General features: G+C 44.0%; 1 protein-coding gene across 1 annotated transcript; it reads left to right on the forward strand.

Annotated features, from left to right (window-relative positions):
- The first annotated feature begins 2,718 nt into the window (after positions 1–2,718).
- Positions 2,719–21,748, forward strand: LOC149918350 (man(5)GlcNAc(2)-PP-dolichol translocation protein RFT1-like). The gene is made up of 5 exons (XM_090136758.1): positions 2,719–2,839; positions 9,704–9,848; positions 11,154–11,253; positions 18,247–18,356; positions 18,883–21,748. The coding sequence occupies exons 2-4, from the start codon at positions 9,716–9,718 to the stop codon at positions 18,320–18,322; spliced, it is 309 nt and encodes a 102-aa protein (XP_089992884.1). The 5' UTR covers positions 2,719–2,839; positions 9,704–9,715; the 3' UTR covers positions 18,323–18,356; positions 18,883–21,748.
- The last annotated feature ends 546 nt before the right edge of the window (positions 21,749–22,294 follow it).

Below are 22,294 nucleotides of genomic sequence, written 5' to 3' on the forward strand. Positions count from 1 at the left end.
AAGCACTTTGTCTTCATGTGGTCCCACATCAGTGCACGCCGTCACAAGGGATGGGCAGCAACATCTTTATTGCAAGCTCTGTTATGCAAGAGTGAGAAATGGAAGTAAGAATTCAGGGGAGAAAAGATCCCATGAGAATGTCCAGCACCGCTTCCTGAAGTGGCTGCATTCTCCTTGGGATCTGTGCCCAGCAGTGCCCACAGCCTGCCCTGCTGCACTGTGAGAAGGCAAGTCCTACCCTGGGGACAGATGGCTGCAAGCCCTCATTGCTCTTGGTTCCCGAGGCTTCCAAGGTAATGCTTTGGCATCCCCCACTTAGCCAGGTGCTGCTCCCTGCATCCCCTTGACTTGCTGATGCACTGTTGCTCTGGCAATCCCTGTGCCTTCCCTGAGTGGTGCCTTGTGGAATACAGAAATGACACATGGGTTTGGTATGCACTAAGGGAAGAGGAGGAGTGGAAGCAGGTCTCAGCTGGGCATCACGGCAACCCCCATCCTGACCTACCTCAGTTCCATCGGTGCCCCTATGTAATGGGTTTGAGGCTCTGGGACTTGAGGGAGAGGTGCATGAGGATGCAGTGGGAGGCCCACCCATGAGGTTTCTTAGGGTGAGGCAGCTGACTCCACAGCTCGAGACTGCCTCAGCCAAGAAGGACAGCAGGGAGGTGTGCTGCCTCCCTGGCGCCCAGGTCAGGGTTATTTCTAGGAAACTTCCTTGTCTGGTTCACCCCTCTGATTGTTATCCATTAGTGACAGTTCAGGCCGGCAGCGATGGAGTTGCTGACAGAAGCCTGAGGACTAACAAAAAGGACTTCAGGGACCAAGGGTGCTTAGTAGAGGGAGCTTGTATTTTCCACTATCCCTTCAGTGGCAGGGGATTGGAAGGGATATTGAAAGGAGCAGGAAAACCCATCTCATAAATATGTGGCTGAGAGGCTGCTGCAATCACAATAATTTTGATTTCTTTGCCCATGGGGTGGTTTGCTTGGCACCTGGCCTGATGGCTGCAGATGGGTCCCATCTGTCTCAAAGGGGGAAATGGATCCCAGCCCAGTGTGTACCCACGGTTGCTCCTTCATTGCCATAGAGTCATAGAATCATAGAATTACTCAGGTTGGAAAAGACCTTAAAGATCATTGAGTCCAACCATGACCTAACCAGACTACCCTAACTAACAACCCTCCGCTAAATCATGTCCCTGAGCACCACATCCAAATGGCTTTTGAACACATCCAGGGATGGTGATTCAACCACTTCCCTGGGGAAACTCAGGGAGGGTAGATTTAGGTTAGATATAAGGAAAAAAAATCTGCTACAGTGAACGTGGTGAGGCACTGGAACAGGCTGCCTGCTGTTGTGGTGGATGCCCCATGCCTGGAGACTTTCAAGGCAAGGCCAATAATACAGCTCTGCATGGCACAAGAACTAAGGCACTGCAAGGTCTTACCACCCTTGCCAATGAATTGGCAGAGAATTCAGGAATAAATACTTCTATCTCTGGATGGCTGGAGTCTTGGTTTGGTAAACAGAAAGGAATGATTGTGTCCATATTTACTTCTTTGGTTGTAGTAGCAGGAGCCCTGATGGCCATCACTTGCTGTGTGAGGGGACTGGGACAGCAATTGATCGAGACAGCATTATTGAAGCAAACACCAGTGGAGCTAGCACTCCTATTCGGATAAAATGGTGGTTTTAGAGATGGGGAATGAAGAAAGGGAAGAAGAGGAAGATGTCTATGAAACTGTACCATAGAAAAGAATTGCAGAAATCAACCATGCATAAAGAAAAAAAGAGGGACAAACTGTGGGAATTGTGGGAATGGAATGTTGTTTCTGCATTAGATATTGAAAAGGGGGAACTGAGCTGAAGAAGTAGAGCACAGTGTGTTTGTATTTTGTAACTTGTCCTGAGAAATAGCTGATATGTAAAAGTAGAAACACCAGATATTTTAGAAGCATATTTTAGAAACACAGTTGCTGAATTATGTGATTATTGCAGTTTTGCAACCAAGAATTAGTTTTTAAATGCTGTGAATAGAATGGCTATAGTATTGTGGACTAGAAAGCGCGTTGTAAGGCTGTTCAGTTTGGACAAGAAACCCTCAGCAAAAGAAAAACTGACTTAACAACCATCAAGGCAGCCAGGGCCTCCACACAAGGCCGGATTGTATCACTCTGTGGGCAGGCTGGGATGCAGCAGGCAGGCATCAGGATACTCCCCTCTGTCCTTCTTCCAAACTTATCCCTATCCGAGAACGAGATGTCCAGAAATAATGGCCGAGTGCTGAATGTGCACGTCGGAAGTTAAATAATTAGCAGTACATGTTTAGCTAGCAACAATTTATGTGGAACTGGTTTCTATGTGTTTAGTTGAGCACTGGGAAGATTTGTGAACCTGAAGCACTCAGGCAATGAGGAACCAGGCGAGGGAAAGATCAGCAACGGGTAATAGGGCATAAAAGATGTCACACTGTCTCTGCAGGAGACACTGCCACTGTGAATAAAGTCTGCTTTTATCGTTCTCTACCCCCAGACCGACCGGCACTGCCGCTCGCGCTCCGTCACGAGGGAGCTGGAATCACGTCTGCCGGCCGCACCGTTTGCTCTTCCTCCGAACGCGCTTCCAGCGGCCGCTGTCGGACACAAGGGAGGAGCGGCCGTAGAAGCGCCGAGCGAAGCAGAGCTACGGCCTCCGCAGCAGGTGGGGCGGGTATAGTGAGCATCTCCGCCCCGCCCTGCCTGACGGCGTCGCGGCCCGACGGCGCCGTGCCGCCCGGTGCCCCCCGGTACCCACGGCCGCGCCAGGCCGCCCGTCTGGCTCCTCCAGCGCCCAGCTGCAGGTGCGGGCCGCCCCAGCTCCCCCGTCCCCTCCCGCTTTTCGCCCTCCTCGGCGGCGCCCGTGGGAGCCGGCCCGGCCCCCCGGCGGCGTTTCCCGCCCCGCTTCCTCCGCAGGTGCTGTTCCGGGCGGCCGCCTTCGGGCTGAACGCCCTGACGCTGCGCCGCCTCTCCAGGGAGCTCCTCGGCGTCGTCGGCGTGAGGCGATCGCCGTTCTGCCTTCTGGCTGCGGGAGCCGGCGATGAGCCGCCTCGCGTGGCCGCGTTCGGTTCCGCGCGTCGGGCGGCCTCGCGTGGCAGGACGGGTTAACGACGGGCGCCTGCAGAGGCGGCGAGCGAGGGACCGCTTGTGCGCTTCCCCTCCCGTATCCTCCGGGCTGACTGTGCTCTATTCTACGGCCGTCTTCCCGGCCAGGGAGGCGCTCCGCAGGGCCCGCTTGAGCGGCGGCGCGGAGCGGAGCTGGGCTGCGTCCATCAACGTGCTGTGGCTGACGTGAGAGCTCCTCGGCTGTTCTTTAACTGCTCGTTCTTGTCCGAGGGCTCGCTTGAGGAAGACGTTTCCGTTTCCAATTTTCCTCCTAGAACAGCGCGATTTAAAATGCAAACCGTGTTGCCTGAGCGATGTGAAACACGTGCTGCGAGTTGAACGTCACGCAGCTCAGGGATCTGAGGGGGGGTCAGATTCGCCCTGCTGCAGTGCTGTGAAACCTGCCGCGCTCCGGCAGAGGCTGCAGGTCCTGAAGCAGCATCAGCAGAAGGCAGTGCGTGTCTGCACCGCGTGCCTTGCTCGGCTTTGCTGGCAGCGGCCGCTGCTGGAAGGGGCATCGCGCTGCAGTGCTGCTGGCAGCCAGCACGGCTGGGCTGCGGGCGTGTTTTCTTCTGCTGACTGCGCTGTCATTGCTGGAAGGTCGGCACAGCACTTGGCATCAAAGCTTGTGGCTGCACGTGGCAACTTGTAGTTACAGGTATTACACCAAAGCTTGGAGTTGCAATAGAAATGAATTCATCAGATCTCTTCAAAAATAAGGAAAGTATACCAGCATGTGAAATTTTAATCAGATTTTCTCCTTTCTGTTTTTTTTTTTCTGCTGGAGAAAACCTGACTGTTGTTACATTGCCTTTTTAGAGTCCTTCTTGGTGTTTTTTTGGTCTGTTTTCTTGGCCTTCATCTGGCTGCACTTCCTAGAAGTTCTGTCTGTGGTTCCTCATTATCATCGGGCTGCTGTTGTGGCATTTGGCCTTTCTGCAGTTGTTGAGCTTCTAGGAGAGCCGTTCTGGGTTTTAGCCCAGGCTCACTTCTTTGTAAGACTTAAGGTTAGCAAGGAAGCTATGTGCACAGGGGTGTGTGTGTGAGAGAGAAAGCTTTTCTTGTTGAAAAAAAATGATAATGATGTAAAGAACAGATTCCTGAATGAGCTCTGTATATGTTCAGAGTTCAGGAGTATTTTAAAAAATGAATAGAATTATGGACTGCTTAATGCTGCATGACTTTGTTGTAACGTATTTGTAATACTCAATTTGCTCCTGTTTAAGAAAGGAATTTAATTTAGAAGTTATTGCCTTAATGATCATTAAATACATAATCATGAATGTTAATCAGAGGAAGGCACAGATGGCTTCCACAGTTCTGCTTTCCACTGTCAGTACGAGGTTGTGAAGTGCAACAGCAGGGATCACGACTGTGTCAAACAAAATGTATTCCCGTGTGTGTCCCACACAAGGGGCTGGGGCAGTGCAATGGGGGAATTGTGCATCATCAGATATGAGGATGTTCAGAGAGACTGCAGTCTAAGGTGGCCAATGCACCAGGAGAACTGTGGTGGTCACGCTGACTTTGAATGCCTTGTATTCCTGTGTGGGTTGCTTGTGTGGAACTGAAGTGCTTTGTGTTCCTGTAGGTGGTTAAGTTGGCAAAAAGGAACGTTCTCTGTTTTCTCTTTCTTGAAGGTAATTGCTGAAAGCCTTTCAGTAGTGTCAAAATGCATTTTGACGGTTATTCTAGTCATCCTTTATCTGCAGTGGAGCCTTTACATTTTTTCCTTGGCTCAGCTAAGTTTCCTGTATTCTTTCTCAACATAAATTCTTGTTCTAAAGAGTTACTTGCTACTGCCTTCGACGTTTAGTCTGCTAATACCACGGGGGAGGTGAGAGAATGTTCCTTTAAGGGTGGGATTTAAATGTTAAGAATTTTGGTGATAGTTGTTACTGACTTGGCATTATGACGCCAGTCAGTTTAGTGGAGGTACAGGAGAGCACCTCTGTTGTACACAGAAAGGCAAGTTTTGCAAATAAGGTGATGCTGTATGTGCTTTTTTGTGTGTTTTTGAAGTGTGTCAACTGTTTTTTGACCAAATAGTTGTTTTTAAGTTGGACTCAGTCTTTCTAAAAGTACTGAATAGAAGGTGAGAACAAGTTGGCAAAGGACTGTGGTGCTGATCTGCTGATTAAAAGAAATTTAAATCAACAGCATTCTGTGTGGGGGGAGGGGAGTTACAGTAATGCCTTCAGCCTGATTAAAATTTGACAGGAGTAAGAACTACTTACTGCCTTCAGTTCTCACTGAATTGGCAAAGCTAGCATGTGATTCTACATTTCTAAGTTGGTTTTGTTTTACTATTTTATTTTATTTTTTAATTCTTTCCTTCCCTGTCATTTCAGCTTTTATATACCAGTGTTCTGGTAATGTGCTTTGCGGTTTATTTTGCAAAGTTCTTGGAAGCAACCAAGAAGTGCTTTCCAATTACAGGAATGAACGCTCGGTTACCTAACTTGATGGAAGATAAGGTGGGTCACAGAGTTCATTCTGAAATCTTTAATGAGAGAACTTCTGCAGGCTATTTGGAGGTGATGGAGTTAAATGAGTGATTTTGAGGTTATTAAGTAAGGCTAGTTAGGAAACATGGTTGCATAATATTCTATTTACAGGTGGTGCATTCAAATCCTTGACAGCAAACCACAATGAACCCAGAGCTCTCTGTTTCTAGGCCTCGTTGGCTGTCTTGTCTTTCAGTAGCTTTGCACCACCCATTAATTGGAGATGGAATGCTTACAGTCTTAAAGGGAGTGAGCTGGTAGCAGGTAGAAGTCAGGAGAAAATTCAAAGCCATCTTATGGTTCTGGTACTTCAATTTTCCTCAAACAAAACATGGTGGTGCACGATACAGATACTACAGATATCTGATGTACTCTGAAAAGGAAATGGGGCAAAGAAGGAAATGAAAATACAGTGAGAAAGAAGGCGTTCCGAGGAAGAGATTGAGAATAGAAAGGCAGTTCTGGCTTGTGAGACTTGCAGGAACACTTTGAAGAGCAATGGAAGATTTATTTTACTGTGAGGGTGAGAGTTATATTGGTCTACTAAACAATTTTTCCTCCCTCTCTCGTTACTATGAGTGATTTATTCTGTAGAAAGCTGACACAGTTCCTTTGTCTGTCTGCAGCAACAGTAATTTTCTGCAAGGGAGATAGTCGGGCAGATGAGAGTGACTTTGAGTGATTTTTCCTTAGCTGAAAAGAAGCGCAGCTGACTTGAAGCTTCTTCAAAGAATCCTTCCTGAAGCAGATTTTGACAGAGGGTGAGACTGGATGTGTGGGCATGTTGGGGAAAGGCAAGTGAATGCTGGTCACCAAATGGACACGGAACCTGGGAAGGCTGGGAGGGGATGGTGTTCAGAGAGTGGCACCAGCAGGTGCTGCCAGCCCAGATGCAGTTACTGAAGGTTCATGAAGCATCAGAACTGCACTGTCCTGTCAGACGTGTCTCTCGAATGCTTCCTGTTAGCAGTGCCTGAGCACGTGCTGGGGAAGATGTAGGGGTTTGTCCTGACTTCTGTATTTTGAACTGCCAGGTGAGTGATATGCGATGACTTTTCTGAATGTGATCAATTTTGGTGATCAGAGTGAATGTGGTGATGTTGTGGGACAGCGACAGAATTTTTGTAGTTGCTCCTTTTTGTCTGTTTCTGAAAATACTGAAAATGTTAGAAACCATTTGAATATAGCATGAAAACGTGGGAGGATTTCAGTGGCACTGGGACTTTGAGGTGCATTTCAGAGAATGATGGATTAACGGGTATTAAAAAAAAAACCCACACCAAAGAACCAACAACCAAAACCAGAGCAACTTATTTGAGGGCTGTGCATTTAAATAATATTTTCCTTTGGATCAAAACTTTACAGTTGTGTGTGTTTTGCTGCATATCTTATTTCTGTTTCAAAAAATTGGAAGTAGAAGGCATAGTATGTGATGCATATACTTCTCTTCATTTGTTTAGTCCTGTATTCTTCCTGTGGAATCTGTGTTAGCTGTTACAGCAGGAACACTGTTGTTTGTAGCATTACATCTCCAACTGCACGTGTTCCACGAAAGCACTGTGTCATTACAGAGTGATGCACGGCAGCAGCAGTCCAGGTGACAGCACTGGCAGCACCACAAGTCTTACCTGGGAAGGAAAACAGGCTGTAATTGCTGGCCCGCTGTTAGAAGTTTCTTGGCTCTTTTGAATTTATGTTATTTGCTGGCAGTGGAACGGTCTCTCATAAACATAGACTTTATGCTCTTGCTGCCAGAGGATTCATCCACTGCTGGTCCTCCTCCTGGGGAACAAATAAGCTGCCTCCTACTGGAAGGGTCTTTATGAGACACACAAGTGCAAAAATGCTTGCGTTCTGCAGATGTTACAGAATCTCTTTCATCTGGATCTTTTATCTTCCTCTGTATTAAGAAGTGAAGAGGCTTTCTGGGGGTGTTTGGGGCTGTTGCTCGATTTGCTCTAATGTTGCATTAAGTTCCACGGGTTTTCTCTTTGTTCATTAGAAATGTGAAGTAGGAATTTGTGCTGCTGTTAGTCCTGGACTTGTGCCAGAAAAAAAAAGTGACATCCAACCTTGTTTGTAAAGGTGTGTATGATACCGTGAACAATCTGGGTTCGCTGGTGGCCAGGTACATCTTTTTGCCTATTGAAGAAAGTTTTTGTGTCTTGTTTGCTCGAGTATTGCAAAGAGGGAAGAATGTAAAGATCAGAAGCAGGTATGCTTGTTAGTATTAGTTCCACATGAAATTCTTGCCTTCTGTTAGAGGTGAATTGTATCAGGAATGTGACTGGCGTGTGTGTTTAAATGTTTGAGCATAAAGACTGTTGAAATGGGAAGAAATTAGAAGTGGAGACCATGCCGAAGGGGTCTGGACCAAAAAGCAAGCAGGTAAAAAGCAAGCAAAGTAGGAGTTAGGGATGCAATAGCGTAATACTGCATTGTCTGGTAACTGAAGGTGAGTTAGGGGATGAAGGGTAAACATGGCCCGGCTGTAAAGGAGGCCAAGAATGTAACAAGCAGGATGAGATAATAAGCTGAAGAATACAAGATGTAAGGGGTCCGTAACATCGCCTGGTTTTGCTAACTCAAAAGAAATTTGCAAACAGCATCGCTTAATTTAACCTCTTGCTAGCTCAAGGGGAACTTATTGCTTACCCTTTTGCTAGCCCAGACACATTCTCAAAAGGGAGAATGTGTCCAGTCAGCAGGAAAGGGCCCCTAAGAAAGCAAGAGAGGCAGAATTAGAAATTGCTGAGGTATGCAGGGCAGGAGAAGAGCTCAAAACTGGGACAAAGGTCAGAAGGACATGGTGAGGAAGACATCTGACTTCATCCCAGAACGACCACCAGAGGGGGAGGAAGACGTCGAGCCTTCATCTAATAGCAGCTACTGCGCATGCACTGGGAGGGGGACAGTATGTAAATGAATTCCCGGAAAAGTAAGGAATATGTTAATGGGTCTTGGGTAACACTTCTGAATATGTCTGGATTGACTTATAAATGTATTGGGATCCTGTTCTCTGGTGTGCAGGCTAGGAGGAGTGATCCCCCTTGCACCCAGCGTGTGGTGCAGCGCTGAAATAAAGACGTACCTGCTCTTGTCACCTTACGTGGATGAGAGAGTTTGATTCCACAAATCAAAGGTAAAATCCTTTCCTCCAAACAGTGTGATGTAAAGGCTTGTGCACCACGTATTTGCAGCTGTGCTGAGGCAGTTACTGTAGATTCAATCCCAAAAGCATGCTGTTTCCTGCAACTAAATGCCACTTGACAGTATTTGACTGACTTGAAAATACAACTGGCTGGTAAGCATTGAGTGCTTTAGAGGGTGCCCTTTTCAGAGGAAGAGAGCTGTATTTTAGCTGAGCTTTGGGATTGTTTGTGGAGTAATGATGGTTACACGAAGGAGAGGTTTCTGTGTGCTCCAGTTAAGAAATTCTTGATCAGATAGGAAGGTCACAGTCAGACAAATGTCGTGTGTCATGTTAATGGCAGGCTGACAGAGGTGTACCTGTGTGTGTGTTTGATACAGAGCACACGTGGTGGGTTTGTGTGTGAATATCCAGTGCACCTGGCAAGACGTTTGACTCCTTACAGGGTGTGTGGGCAGCAGCATCCTACAATGTACAGAACTTCCAAGTTGCTCCTTCTGCTGTGGCAAAACTTGTAGTCCAAGGTAGCAGTGAAGATGTGACCCTTTGGGTGCTTCAGGCTGTGGCTTTGGGCAAATGCTGTGCTTTTCTGTGCTATTTGCTGGCTGTTAACAGGTGCAGCTGCTGTTTACCCCTTTCCTTAAACCCTGAAACAGAGCTGTTAATGGTTGATCTTTGTTTAGAGTTCTGCATGTAACACAGACGAGAATAATGCATGTTGGAAGCTAGGACTATGTGTGTAGGTGTTTCAATAGCAAAGAATAATTTTGATGCTGCCTTGCATGGTGCCAATGGATGTTTTCCCCCATGGAATAGTTTTTCTTGGTGAAAACAACAGCTGTGCTGATTCTGGTTCATGTAATTGACTGCTGGGTGTTGCTGTCTTGTTTTTGTTTTCTCCCCAGGATGATGTTGCTATGGCTGCAGATTTGTTAGAGTTGCTGTTGAAGCTAGTGCTTCTGATTGGTCTTACCACTGCTGTTTTTGGATCTGCCTTTTCTCAGCTGGCTCTGGATATTTATGGAGGTTCGATGCTCAGTTCTGGAACAGGTGAAAAGTTTGAGCTGCAGTTTTTGTTTCTCAGCTCTATGCTGAGTTCTTGGCTCAGTCAGCTTTCTGTCTGAGAAAAATCAGCTCAGGTTAAAAGAAGCTTTAAGTCGTGAGTCCTAGTGTGCTTTGAACTGCATTCTGCTATGTTGTCACCTGGCCTTATTCTGGCAAAATAATTTAATTCTTTTGTCCCCCTGCTTACACCTCGAATATTCCAGCTGTGGCAGCACTTTAGCTCCCAAAGTTGCCTGTAGGGATGATTGCTGAGGCTGGAATGTTGCTCACCAGTAGTGTTTAAGATATTAGGAGGTTTACAAGGAAGGAAGGATAAAGCAATTGGCTTTTTGTGACTTGTGTCATGTGTACCAGCATGCTTGCTTGTGGCCATGCAGGACTACCTGATACAAATGCACTGCAGTGAAGTGCTCTCTGTTTCACCTCTGCCTGCTGACTTGAGTAGGTTTGGTGCTGGTTGGGGCTCATCAGTTTCATGTTACCCTCATCAACAGTTAATGGTGCATAAGATTACTTTGGGTGGATTGCACAGGAATAAAATTAAATCAGAAAGCAGGGGATTGTTCAGATAATATGTTTCAGGAAAAGCTGTCACTGGCGGACTTGACGTGTGTGTACAAGCAGCTTTTCAGAAGTGCATCTTCTTCATGCTAGATAGTTGTCACATCCTGCTGGTTGCTCTTTGTGGGTGGTTTTTTTTTACATGAAGATATCACCTTGTCCAGATGCAGACCTTGATCCTTTTGTAACAGCATCTGCACATAGGTAGCCACGTCGAGCTGGAAGGACAGAAAATGATTTTGAAGGCTGAGTGTAGAATTTTAAAGTTACTTTTTAAATATCTGGTTTTAATCTAGCACAGTTTTGAATATGTTGTTTTTTCTTACTTTTGTATTTGAGATGTGTATTTGATTGCTTTGAGCACATTACAGTGTCTGTTGGATCCTTTCTCACAAATATCTGTAATGTGAAAGAATTGGTTTGCAGTACAGTAAAGAATCCCATTTAATACAATCATCACTTTGGTGGTGGAGATCTTCTCTGTTACGTTAATAGCTGCTACTCTCTTGTATTTTGGTTTTGGTTTCACTTTGCCTTGTTTTTTCTACTTGTGTTCTTGTCAAGATGTCTAGAACAGAAGCTTCTTCAAAGAACATAAAAGTTGCCATTATCATCAGTGATAATGTTATAGCTTTTATTGTGGAGTATAAAAACAGTGTGATTTTGTAAAAGAAATAATGATCTCTTCATTCTTGTAACGTTGTTATCTTTGTTTTGTTTTGGGTCCAGATCTTCTCCAGTGCTGCTCTTTCTATGTCCTCTTTCTTGCTGTCAATGGAGTAACAGAACGTTTCACATTTGCTTTGATGTGCAAAGAAGAGATAGACAGGTGAGGAATATCCCTGTGTTTAATGATCTGTAAATGACACGCATGGTGTTAAGCATGTGAATGGGGAAAATTATTGTGCTTAAATATTTGCTTGGAAATGCTTTTCTGTTACTGAAAAGCCTGTTTCTTTTTGCAGCCATTTTAAGGACTTCCTGCCCCTTGAAACCCAAGCTGCTGATTTAGATGCTGGTGTACAGACCTCAGTGTAGAAGCTTTAGTAACTGTTTAAACCTTTGGGTAATAAAGATGTGAATTGGAAAGGTTATTAGCTTTTGGTAGACAGCTAACTGGGAAAGTAATTTCAATGTGGAGTCTTATTTGCTGTACGTGTACTTGAATTGAAGCTTCAGTTTTTAAGGTGGACTGCTATTTAAAATTCATTAAAATCTGCAGCTGTTAGAACTTTTCAGATGCAGTTTCTATAGATCACATTTGGAATGATCTGAGTCAGGCATGTGAGTTCAGTGGTTTATCTGCCTTGAGGAGAGCATTGGACTGGATGACTTCCTGAGATCTCTCCCAGCCTGGATGTTTTCTTGGTTCTCTGTTCTGGTGTATTGGCACTGCAGCCTGATGGCTGCCATCAGACTTGTTTCACTTCTGTAGCAGTTGTCCATTATAAGGCCATTCCAAATTATTTAGACTTTTTTTTTTTTTTTTTTTTTTTTTAGGTCATCAATTAAATGAGATCTGCTTTTGGCAGAAAGAAAGAAATTCTTTTTAGACGTGCAAGGGCTGCTTTCATCCCCCTTTTCAAGTATGAATTCTCTTCAAAGCCACTGTTTGGAGCAGGAACCGAGTGTCATCTTATTGAGCATTATTGTTCTTTAATACCTAACAGAGTAGGGAAAAAATCCTCATTCTTTGATGTTGCTAATTATTGTTATTGTGTTTTCTGAGATGAATACACAGATGAACAGTAGGATAGAATTTCCTTCGCTTCATGTAGTTCTTGGTTTAGTTTGCTCAACAAAGTTTTCATTCTTGTGGTGATTTCTTTTCTTAGCTTTGTTCTCAACCTTGCCATCTGTGATGAGAATAGTTGTCACTGCTGCATTTTAGAAAGCTAATGGATTTTTACCTTTTGAAAATGCATTTAGTAACTAAATAGTGCAATTGTATATGTTGTTTCTATTGTTTCTTCTTCCTAGATACAACTTTGTTACGCTAGCTTTGTCCAGTTGATGTTCCTGTTCATCTCTTATTTCTTGACCTGCTGGCATGGAAGCTCTGGCTTTATCCTTGCCAACTGCTTTAATATGGGTATTTGCATTGCTCACAGCACCTATCGTATCTATGATTCTTCAAGGAAAGCTCCTACAGGCTTTTGAAGAGTATAAGCTTAAAATGGAGTTTGAAGCTCTCCACCTCTGATGTACAGCTGGGCCATGGAAGCTAAGTGCAAGACACACTCCAAAGCTTTGCCAGCTGGGGGATCTAAACAAAACAGTGATGAAAAGCGCTTATCCCTGTTGTGTTTTGCGTTGCTTCCATAAAGAGGTGCTTGTGCTCTGTTCTTTATGAATTTAGGCTGTGTTCATGCACTGTGATCTGGGAGGAGGAATGAGCCCTTCTGTTGGGGTGTTTATAGCTTTGTGCAGCTGTAGTGAGCTTCGTTCATGGAACTGGATGAACATGTGCTCTCATCTGCAGCTAAGGTGGGATAATTGGCTTTGCTGCTGTAATTGTGAGGAAGATATGAACAGCTCTTTTGTTCTGTGACTTCTTGTCATAGGCAAACACCTAATGCACCTCTGCTCTGTATTTATTTACTAGGTAAGTTTCTTGCTTCACAGATGACTGTATTCAGCATGACTTGGTTGCAGAGGAGTTTTATGCTATCTTGCTGAGCTGAGAGTGTAAAGGAAATTAGCCAGGAGGACAGATGTGTTACACCTGTGACCCATTTAGGGAGACAGAAATACTTAAAGCTGTGTGAAGAAGGTAGGAAGAATAGGAGAGAGATAGGGGTCCTTAAATGCAGGTGGAGTTTGAGTTGTCATCGTCGTCATTTGCTAGTGAACAGGAATTGTGATTTCTTCATGATACAGTTTGATTCCCCTTCAATAAGGGAAGAACATGTCGGAGCTTGGGAGAAGACTTTGGAGCTTTACCAAAACCTTCTTGTAAGTGCAGGAGTATTTTAGACTCTTAATCCCTTGTGGATCCTTGTTGGATGTGGAAGGGGTGTGCAAGAGTGCGTTAATGCTGTTCCAAAGAGATTGGCTTGTGTCTTGGGAGTCAGCCGAGGCCTAGCCATGTCCTACAAGTGAGAGAGTGCCTTGTGGCCACTTGTGAATATCTTGTGAGTGCAGATTTCCCTCTTCTGAGGAAAAAGTCAGCCTCGCCAGTCTCAATGTAAAAAATGTGGTGGGTTAGCAGAGTGCTGCTCCAGGGTACAAGGAGGAATGTGTTGGTCAGGCAGCTGAGGTTATGTCAGGCCTTATAAGCACACCGTGACGAGAAGGAGTGAGGAGGGAGCAAATGTAGTTTACACAGGAGAACTTAATTGTGGCTTCACTTTTGGATCCTTGAGTTTGCAGTGTCAGTCATGTCTTCCCAGTGGTAGTAGATGGGTTTTTGGGAATATAATTTTATAAAAGGAGTGCCTCCAAAAGCACTTCTTTTACCAATATAATGATTTTAGCTCTCTGGGGAAAGGCAGAGAAGGTATGATTTGGGGAGAGGAAGAAGGGAAATGTGACAGGTATGGTTTGTGTGCAAGAAGCGTGGTGCTCCTTTGTATAAGGGAAGCTCTTTAATCTTTGGATACGTTCCGTCTCTGAATCTATTTCTGTCACTGCATGAGAGCTCTGAGTGTGTCCTGCACGGGTGGCAGCTAGCAGACAGCTAGCAGAATATGCTTGGAATACGAATATTGGATATACATTGGATAACAAATGTAATGTTGCTGAGGACATGGCTTCTCTGGTGCCACGGAAAGGCACAATTAAATCTCTTGATTTGTGTATAAAATAATGCATTAGAGCAATTTTCTTTAACTTTTGTCAGCATAACCGGTAGAACTACTGATGGTGCCCCAGTGATGGTTGGCTTATAAAAAAACCAAAAATATATATGGATGTATGAAATGAGTAGAAGATGATGCAGTTACCACCGGCAACTCATGTTTGATGTCATGGCATCAGGCATCAAGAAAATCTGTGTGCAAAAGCTTTAATAATGTTATGCTGGTTGTCTTCAAAGCCATGCAATTCATAAGCTCCACTAGGAATGGCAGCTGCTGCCGGTGAGCCAGCCTGGTGCATTAGTTTCACAAAAACAAGGCATCCCACTGGTATTGTCTTTGTTGCTCCTTGTTTTTTGTGTTTTAATAAAAAATACATAAAAATAAGTTCTGTTACTTAATGTATGTAAGTTCATTGCACGTTTTGTATGTGGCCCGTGGCACTTGCTGTGTACTCAGTATGGCCCAGGCAAGCCAAAAGGTCAGATGCTCACAAAGTAAAGTGTCCTTTGCTACAGACTGTCTGTCTTTCTCCGTTGCTGGTCAAGGCTGTCTTTATTTATATCTGCACTGGAAATACAGACAGCAGTGTGTTGCAGTCCTGTTTGACACATACAGCTCACTCTTGCTGTAAGTCTTCCCATTTGAGGCTGACTGTATATTCACTGTGGAAAGTGTGGGTGTTCCTGTGGATCTGAAGAGTTCTCCCCCTCACTCCCTGCTGTCAGATGTCTCTGTTACAGGGCATTTCAGCATGTTTTGATCTGATGGCTCTGGTGAAGAACCAGGACTAAGATTGGGGCAGTGCTGGGGTTTTGGTGAAGTCTTGTTATTTGAAGACCAATTCTGTTTGTTCAGTGTTTTTATGAGGAAATTATTGATGATACTAAACTGGGAGTGTATCTTAATGCACTGGGCAATTGTCAATGGCATGAAATTCAACAGATGAAATTCAGGGTTCTACACCTGGAGCAAAGCCATTGCAGGGGAGTTGGACTAGATGACCTTTAAGGGTCCTTTCCAACTCAAACGATTCTATGAGTAGGATATGTTAAAGAAGATGTAACATTTGTTAGGTCATGAAATATTAGCTGGAGACATCCCTTTATGGCCAACAAGCTTTGTGAACGAAGAGTTAAATGAGCTTTACAGCCCTGAAGAGAAAGCAAGTAGAAATGTAAGTTGGAGTGATTCACGTCCACTTCGAGCAGGCCAGGACATCCAACTATTGTTTATGTTTGACACGGCAATTAATAAGGCATGTTTTGATGCCAGATTTCAGTTATCGGTAAATCATCTGACCATCAACAGGAAAAAATGTTTCCAAATATCAAAACTTTAATCAATTTCTGTGCCATGTGCTGTCATTACAAGTTGTTGCGTTTCTGCAGGTTATGGCAGTGTGCGATGACTGCTGGAGAAGCATCACCCAGATGAACATAAGCATGTATGCCAAACGAGTACAGATATGTGAGAGCATCACAAGCTAAGCAAATATTTATGTTGCTACAGAGCAAGCTGTAAGTGGTGGTGACACCCAGTTTTTGCTGCTGGGTACATAAATATTTACTAATGGACCTCTGTAAGCAGGGGTTCTGCTAAATGCCTTCTGGGAATAGATTGCTAATTTGTCTTTGAAATAATTTCATAGAATCACCGAAGTTGGAAAAGACCTCTGAGATCATCCACAGGATCATGAAATGGCCAGGGTTGGAAGGGACCTCAAGGATCATGAATCTCCAACCCCCCTGCCACATTGCAGGGCCACCAACCTCCACGTTTAATACTAGATTAGGCTGCCCAGGGTCCCATCCAGCCTGGCCTTGAACAGCTCCAGGGACGGGGTATCCACAACCTCTCTGGGCAGCCTGTTCCAGCACCTCACCACTCTCTCTGCAAAGAACTTCCCCCTGACATCCAGTGCCTGACCAGAGAAGAAATTTTCTTCCAGAGAAGAAATTTTTTCTAATATCCAACCTGAATCTCCCCCAATGCAACGTGAGGCCATTCCCTCTCATCCTATCTCTAGTCACATGGGAGAAGAAGCTGACCCCCAGCTCACCTCAACCTCCTTTCAGGGAGTTGTAGAGAGTGATGAGGTCTCTGCTTAGCCTTCTCTTCTCCGGACTGGCAATCCCAGTTCCTTCAGCTGCTCCTCTTAAGGCTGGTGCTCCAGACTCCTCACTGGCTTCGTTGCCCTTCTCTGGACACGCTCCAGATCCTCGATGTCTTTCTTGTAGTGAGGTGCCCAAATCTGAATGCAGTGCTTGGTGCAGCCTCACCAGAGCTGCGTACAGGGGGATAATCACCTCCTGCTCCTGCTGGGAGTCTGTAAAAGTGTGTGCTGTGGTGTTTTTGTTGTTCTGTGGTGAGATGCACAGCGCCTTTGTGACTAGGACAGCTTGTACAAAGTCAAGATCAGACAAAGGGACCGTGGTAACGTTTAACAAAAGGAATAATGCTCTGTTTCTCTTGGACCCCATTTCCAGTCCTGCATCCAGGCCTGGGGCCCCCAGCACAGGAAGGGTGCAGAGCTGTTGGAGTGGGTACAGAGGAGGCCATGAAGATGCTCAGAGAGCTGGAGCACCAATTCTATGAAGACAGGCTGAGAGAGCTGAGGTTGTTCAGCCTGGAGAAGAGAAGGCACCGGGGATGCCTTGCGTGGTCTTGCAGTACTTAAAGGGAGCTTATGAGGTGGAGTGAGGGGCTGTATGGACCGTGGGACCTGAAACAGGTGATCCTTCCAGCCAAAGGGTTCTATAATTATTTGAGCAAAGTCCATCTATACAGCAATTAGGAACAAGATACAAATATGTTCCACTGCATTCTGCTGCCTGGGCTTAAATGTGTGTATGTGTTCAAGATGGGGAAGATCTTGCAGCAAATCTGCGTGCAGCAAATCTGCGTGCAGCAAATAAAAAACAAGAAGTAGTTGATGTAAAAATATTTCCCTAATGTTGACATCAATTTGAGTTTGTGAGTTTTACACGTTTATTGCTGAAGTGGATTCTGAAAAAGACCTGATCAAAGCCAGGATGTGTTGAGCAAATGCACTCTTCCAAAAGCAAATGTCACCTGAGTTGCCATCTACAACTAGTTTCCTGGGAACTTGAAGTTGTAAAGGGTTCTGAGTGGTGGTGTGGGCTTCTTTTACCCTTCTGCAGCTGTGAATTAGGTGGAGAAATACTGCAGCTGAAATGTACGTGGTTTTGTCTCTCGAAAATTCACTGTTGGCACGGAATTCAGCCTGCAAAAGTAAAGAGGTCATGACACAACATCTGTTTTATGGAGAGCACTGCTATTACCACCACTAATACTGTGACTGCTGGAATGGAAAAATAACTCTAGAGCAGAGCTGCTGTAATGATGTCTTTTTGACCATCATTCAGTGGATTACAGGAGCTGGATTTCCCCTAGAATTATGCTTGGAAGGTAAATGTGAACAAAATGCTTATGCTGCTCAGACATCAGGTGGAGCTGATTTTGTTAGTTTGTTTGTGATAGTTTCTGCCTCAGCTCCATTTCCTGATCGTGTTTTCACCTTTGCTAGTGATTTTACAGGCAGAATTCCTGTACTACTGTGACTAAGGTTTCTTAAACTCCTATAATTATTGCTCTTAAATTGAGTTAATGCAGGCTACCTGAGACATGAAGGGATGCTGTACTGTACTTTAATTCCCTCCCTTGTACTGATTATCCAAACTGGTTTGATTCCTTTACTGCGCTTCCTGGAGCTGGTTGGTAATTCTGTTTTGCTATTCCAGCAATAATTGTGATAACACAAAGCTTAGTTTCATCCTTGGGCAATTGCCTTTGTGTGCCAAAGACAAGGGAGGCTGGGGTATTTGAGATTTTTGGCTAAAACAATAGAACTTCTGTGCTGTTGTCAGCAACTGCCTTTTACAAAGCATTCAAATAATTAGGAAAAATGTGTTTCTTGGAACTTGTATGTTTAAAGCATTGATGCCATTGGACACTGACTTCCTGTTTGGAACCTGACCAACTTTTCTTGCCCTCTTCTGAAGCGGGAGGAAAACAATTCCATCCTCAGATAAATCTATGACCCTGCAAAACAAGAAGTGCTTTTTGCACCAACATTGAGATGACCTGGAGCTTTGCTTGCATCACTGAGCAGGTGAGCTACAAAGAAAGCAGACGCCAGGTGTTTTAGTTAGAGACATACTTGTCACTGGGTCTACAGCTAGTGAGTATTATTCCTATTGCTCTCACTGTGAAGTGGTGCAAAGTGGCGATTCTGGCAATTCTTTTTGCACTGCTCCCTGTGAATGAGATTGACATTAGCCTGCTTGGCCTGTGGGCTGCCAGACCCATGTGGGTATTGACAGCTGGTCTTTGGTTTTGCTTTTTTTTCCCTTCTCTTCCACTCAGTGGTTCTTCTAGTGATGGCATTGCTTTTTGTAGCCATGCAAGCTGTGTATTACTGTATTACAGTATTACAAGATAAGCCATAGTTGAACATACCCATAGCATCCTTAAAACTATGCTACATAAGCAAAACAGAAGGAATGCAGAATGATGAGAAGGATGAAGTTTATCCTGGGCTGTGGGTAGTAGAATCCCCAGGTAGGGCCAAGAATGCAGCACCAAAAGGATTCAGAATAAAGCAATGTCAATGACTGTGTGGAATTTCCCCTGTAAAGCTGCAGGGCCTTCTTCCACTTCAATGTCTCTGCTGTCTGACACAACGAGAGAGCTGCTGTGGCCTCGTGTCCGTGCCTGTGTCTCCTGCAGTGTGAGCAGCTTTGTGGGAGGAGAAGAAACCCACAGGGACTTGGGCCACAATTAAGAACAGTGTCCTGTAAAGGAAAACCACAGATAAGAGGGAGGATCAGCAAGCAGCAGCACGGCCATCACAGCTCTGGGGGAGGTGCTGTATTTTTCTAAGACTTGGCTATCCCAGCCACTGGAGGATGATGTCAAAATAACCATCTTGACACAGGTATGTTTATGGCAAAGGACATACTATAATTGAGTCAGCTTAAATTGTTTGCATGATGATGTGCTCTAACCAGCTGCATGGCATATTTTTGCTTCTCTCTGTGCAAAATTTGCATCCTTACATGAGTCTGTTTAAACAAGTTTTTTTTTTTTTTTTATGATGATGATGATCCTTCACACCAAGTTTATTCCCTGCGAAACAAGAGCTGAATAAAATTTATGTCATTGCCTATGTTACAAAAATCTTTTTCCTAAGCAGAGGATATATAAAATCATGTAGCTTTGTGTTCTCAGGAAGATGAGGAGGGTTTCTCTTTTTCTCTTCTCTTTTTTGAAGTTCTTTTGCATACAAATTTTGGTGTTTAAAACCAGCTCAATTAAAACCATGAATGCACACCACCCTTTGCAGTCCCTACCTTGGATAGATTGTCTATAAAAACCAGGAAACTTTTTTTGTAGGCATCTCATAACATTTCCAGAAGTGGACTGCTTGGTTTAATCTTCATAATGATGTTGGTTCTGCTTTTTTTTTTTTTCCACTACTTTTCATCTGATACAATTACACCGGTTGTCTTCTTTTGAACATTCAGTGCAGTTTGTAGACTTAATACCTGGAAATCAGATACATGTTTTTATTAGTACTTTGGTTTGCAAACTTATATGCCTCAGTCCCACCTCCCACCCTCTCACCCCCCCGCCAAAAAAAAAAATATATATATATTTGGTCAGCATATGAATTAGCCCACCAAAATTAAACATATTCATCAATAAATGTAGGAATCCAGCCTTGAATGAAGTCATTACTCACTTATTTTTCAAAGACATGGTATCTTTTCAAGCATCAGTGTGTCAGGTGCCATTTATATGTTGTTCCTGTCATTTTGCCTGTGGACCTGACTGCAATTCCCTTTTTCATATGGAGACATTTCTCTGTAAATACCTCTTGTACTTCACTTGTGTCTGCATCTCTTCCAAGCATGTATTCAGAAATAATTCTTCTGATTTTCTTCCTGCTTCCTTCCTGTGTAGCACAGGGAAGTTTGCTAAGCTTTTATGTTCTTTCTTTTGTTGTTGTTGGAAGACAGTGTGCATTATATTTAAAAACTGAAGAAGAACTGATTTTTGCCATCAGTCCACAAAATATGTTCACAGTCCTTTGTCTCATGAGTGAGTAATTTGGGGGGTTTCGTTTAACTCTGGTGGATTTCTAATTTAATGTTCACAACCCAATCTTCACCTGCTGATTTAATCGTGATGCAATTGTTAGGAAGGATCCCAGACTAACCAGGAGAGGTAACAAAAGGCAATGTCAAGGTCCAAGTGCCAAGAGACAGAGTCTGGAACAAAAGAATGTGGCACTCAGTTGGGTTGTTGCCTGTGACAGTCTGTGAGTTGTGTTTTGCATCTTCTCTAACACTTCAAGATCCAGCTGAGAGATCCTTCTGACATGCCCACAGTCACCATAAATGTCAACAGGCATTTGCTGGGATGTAGAATACCTTATGTTTGTAAAGTCCTTTGTGATCATAGATCCCTAGGAATCACGAACATGAGTACTTCAACCCTCAGACAAGTCACCTCAAACAGCCTAAAACTAGTATAGCTTTCCAGCTAATAAGTAATGCAGGCACAAAGAAAATATGAATGAGAAAGCTATTCAGCTTTCATTCATTTCTGGATGCAATTTAAAATTAAATTCCCAGTCCAGCTTTCCATCTGTTGTGAAAAACTGTAAAGTGGTATTTTGTCCACATTGTTGTTTTAGTCCTTGAAAATGCCATTCACATTTTAATTTGAAAAAAAAGCTAATGCAAAACCAAATTTAAGATTCAAACCACTAGGTAGGTGTAATCTAGTAATGGAATGCAATGTTCCACATTGAAATTGTGAAAGAATAACAAAGTGAAAGCCTACCCTGAGGCATTTTGCATCCTCCTGCACGCTTCTGGCTAAGATCTTAGAGACACAGGTGTTATCAGCCAAGAAAAATGGTGGGCAGTGTGGCTAGTCAAGAAAAATGATATCCACTGTGGCTGAGGGAGCCAGACTCTGTGCAGATTTCAAGGATCTGAAAACAGAAGGTTCCCACGCTCCTTTCACTGAGTCAACCCGTGCACCCCATGACTGCAGGGCATACTCTCACCTCTGCAACAACTTGTACCCTTCAGAAAAGAGAGTACAGGCACCTCCTGTCCTCATTCCCACTTGCTTTCAGGATAGGAGACACAGAACATTTGGTGGTGGTTGCTTTGCAGGGCTCCCAGGAGGGCTAACATCTCTCGTTTCTGCCCTTTTTTTTTTTTTTTTTTTTTTTTGGTGTAATGCCACAGCACTTCATTTTTATATCAGCAAATGGATTCTGTAGTATCTGCAGTTCAGCAGATGGACGAGCTTAACTTTTCTGAAACACATTACCTTTGGGAAGGGGCAGGTGCACACAGGGTACCGTGCGCTACAGCTGCTCAGTGCATTTCTTTAGGAAAGAGATGATCTTCTAGAATAAAATTCCACTCCAAATCTCTGCCTCTGAGATTCGTGTATTTTCTATATGCTTGTCTTTTTTTTTTTCTTTACAGCTATATTTCACAGAAAAAATAAAATCTTGTCCTATGGCACAGAATGATCTGTCTCCCACAGAACAAGAATTTTACAAGATTTACATGGAAAGCATAAATGAGTGAAAGTCCCTGTTCTGCAAGTCACCTAGACATCTAACTGTGGGTTGTTTTAATGAAAATCAGGCGCACTGCTATAGAAACGGGCTTACAAAAGATGGCTTTATAGTCCTGGGTATTGCAAGCATCTGACCCATATGGGTTGAAGTCTCTAAGGTCACATAAGCAGAAGTATGCATGAAAATAAACTTATTTCAGTTCAAACTCTGGTACTTAAATACAGGAAAGTTTTATGGCTGTTAGGACCTTATGTTTTCATGACACTACAAGACATCACAGGAAAACAGCGAAGTCCTAGCAGTTTTCATTAACAGTTTGTTAATTAAAAAAAAAAGGGAGGGAGGGGGGAATTATAAAGTAGGATAGAAAGCTAAAAAAAGAAACTTGTGAACGTATATCAGTTTGGTGAGAACCTGTAATAAACTATTTGGATTGTTCA

This window comes from Phasianus colchicus, chromosome 3 (genome assembly GCF_987193195.1).
Source record: "Phasianus colchicus chromosome 3, bPhaCol1.hap1.1, whole genome shotgun sequence".
NCBI lineage: Eukaryota > Metazoa > Chordata > Aves > Galliformes > Phasianidae > Phasianus > Phasianus colchicus.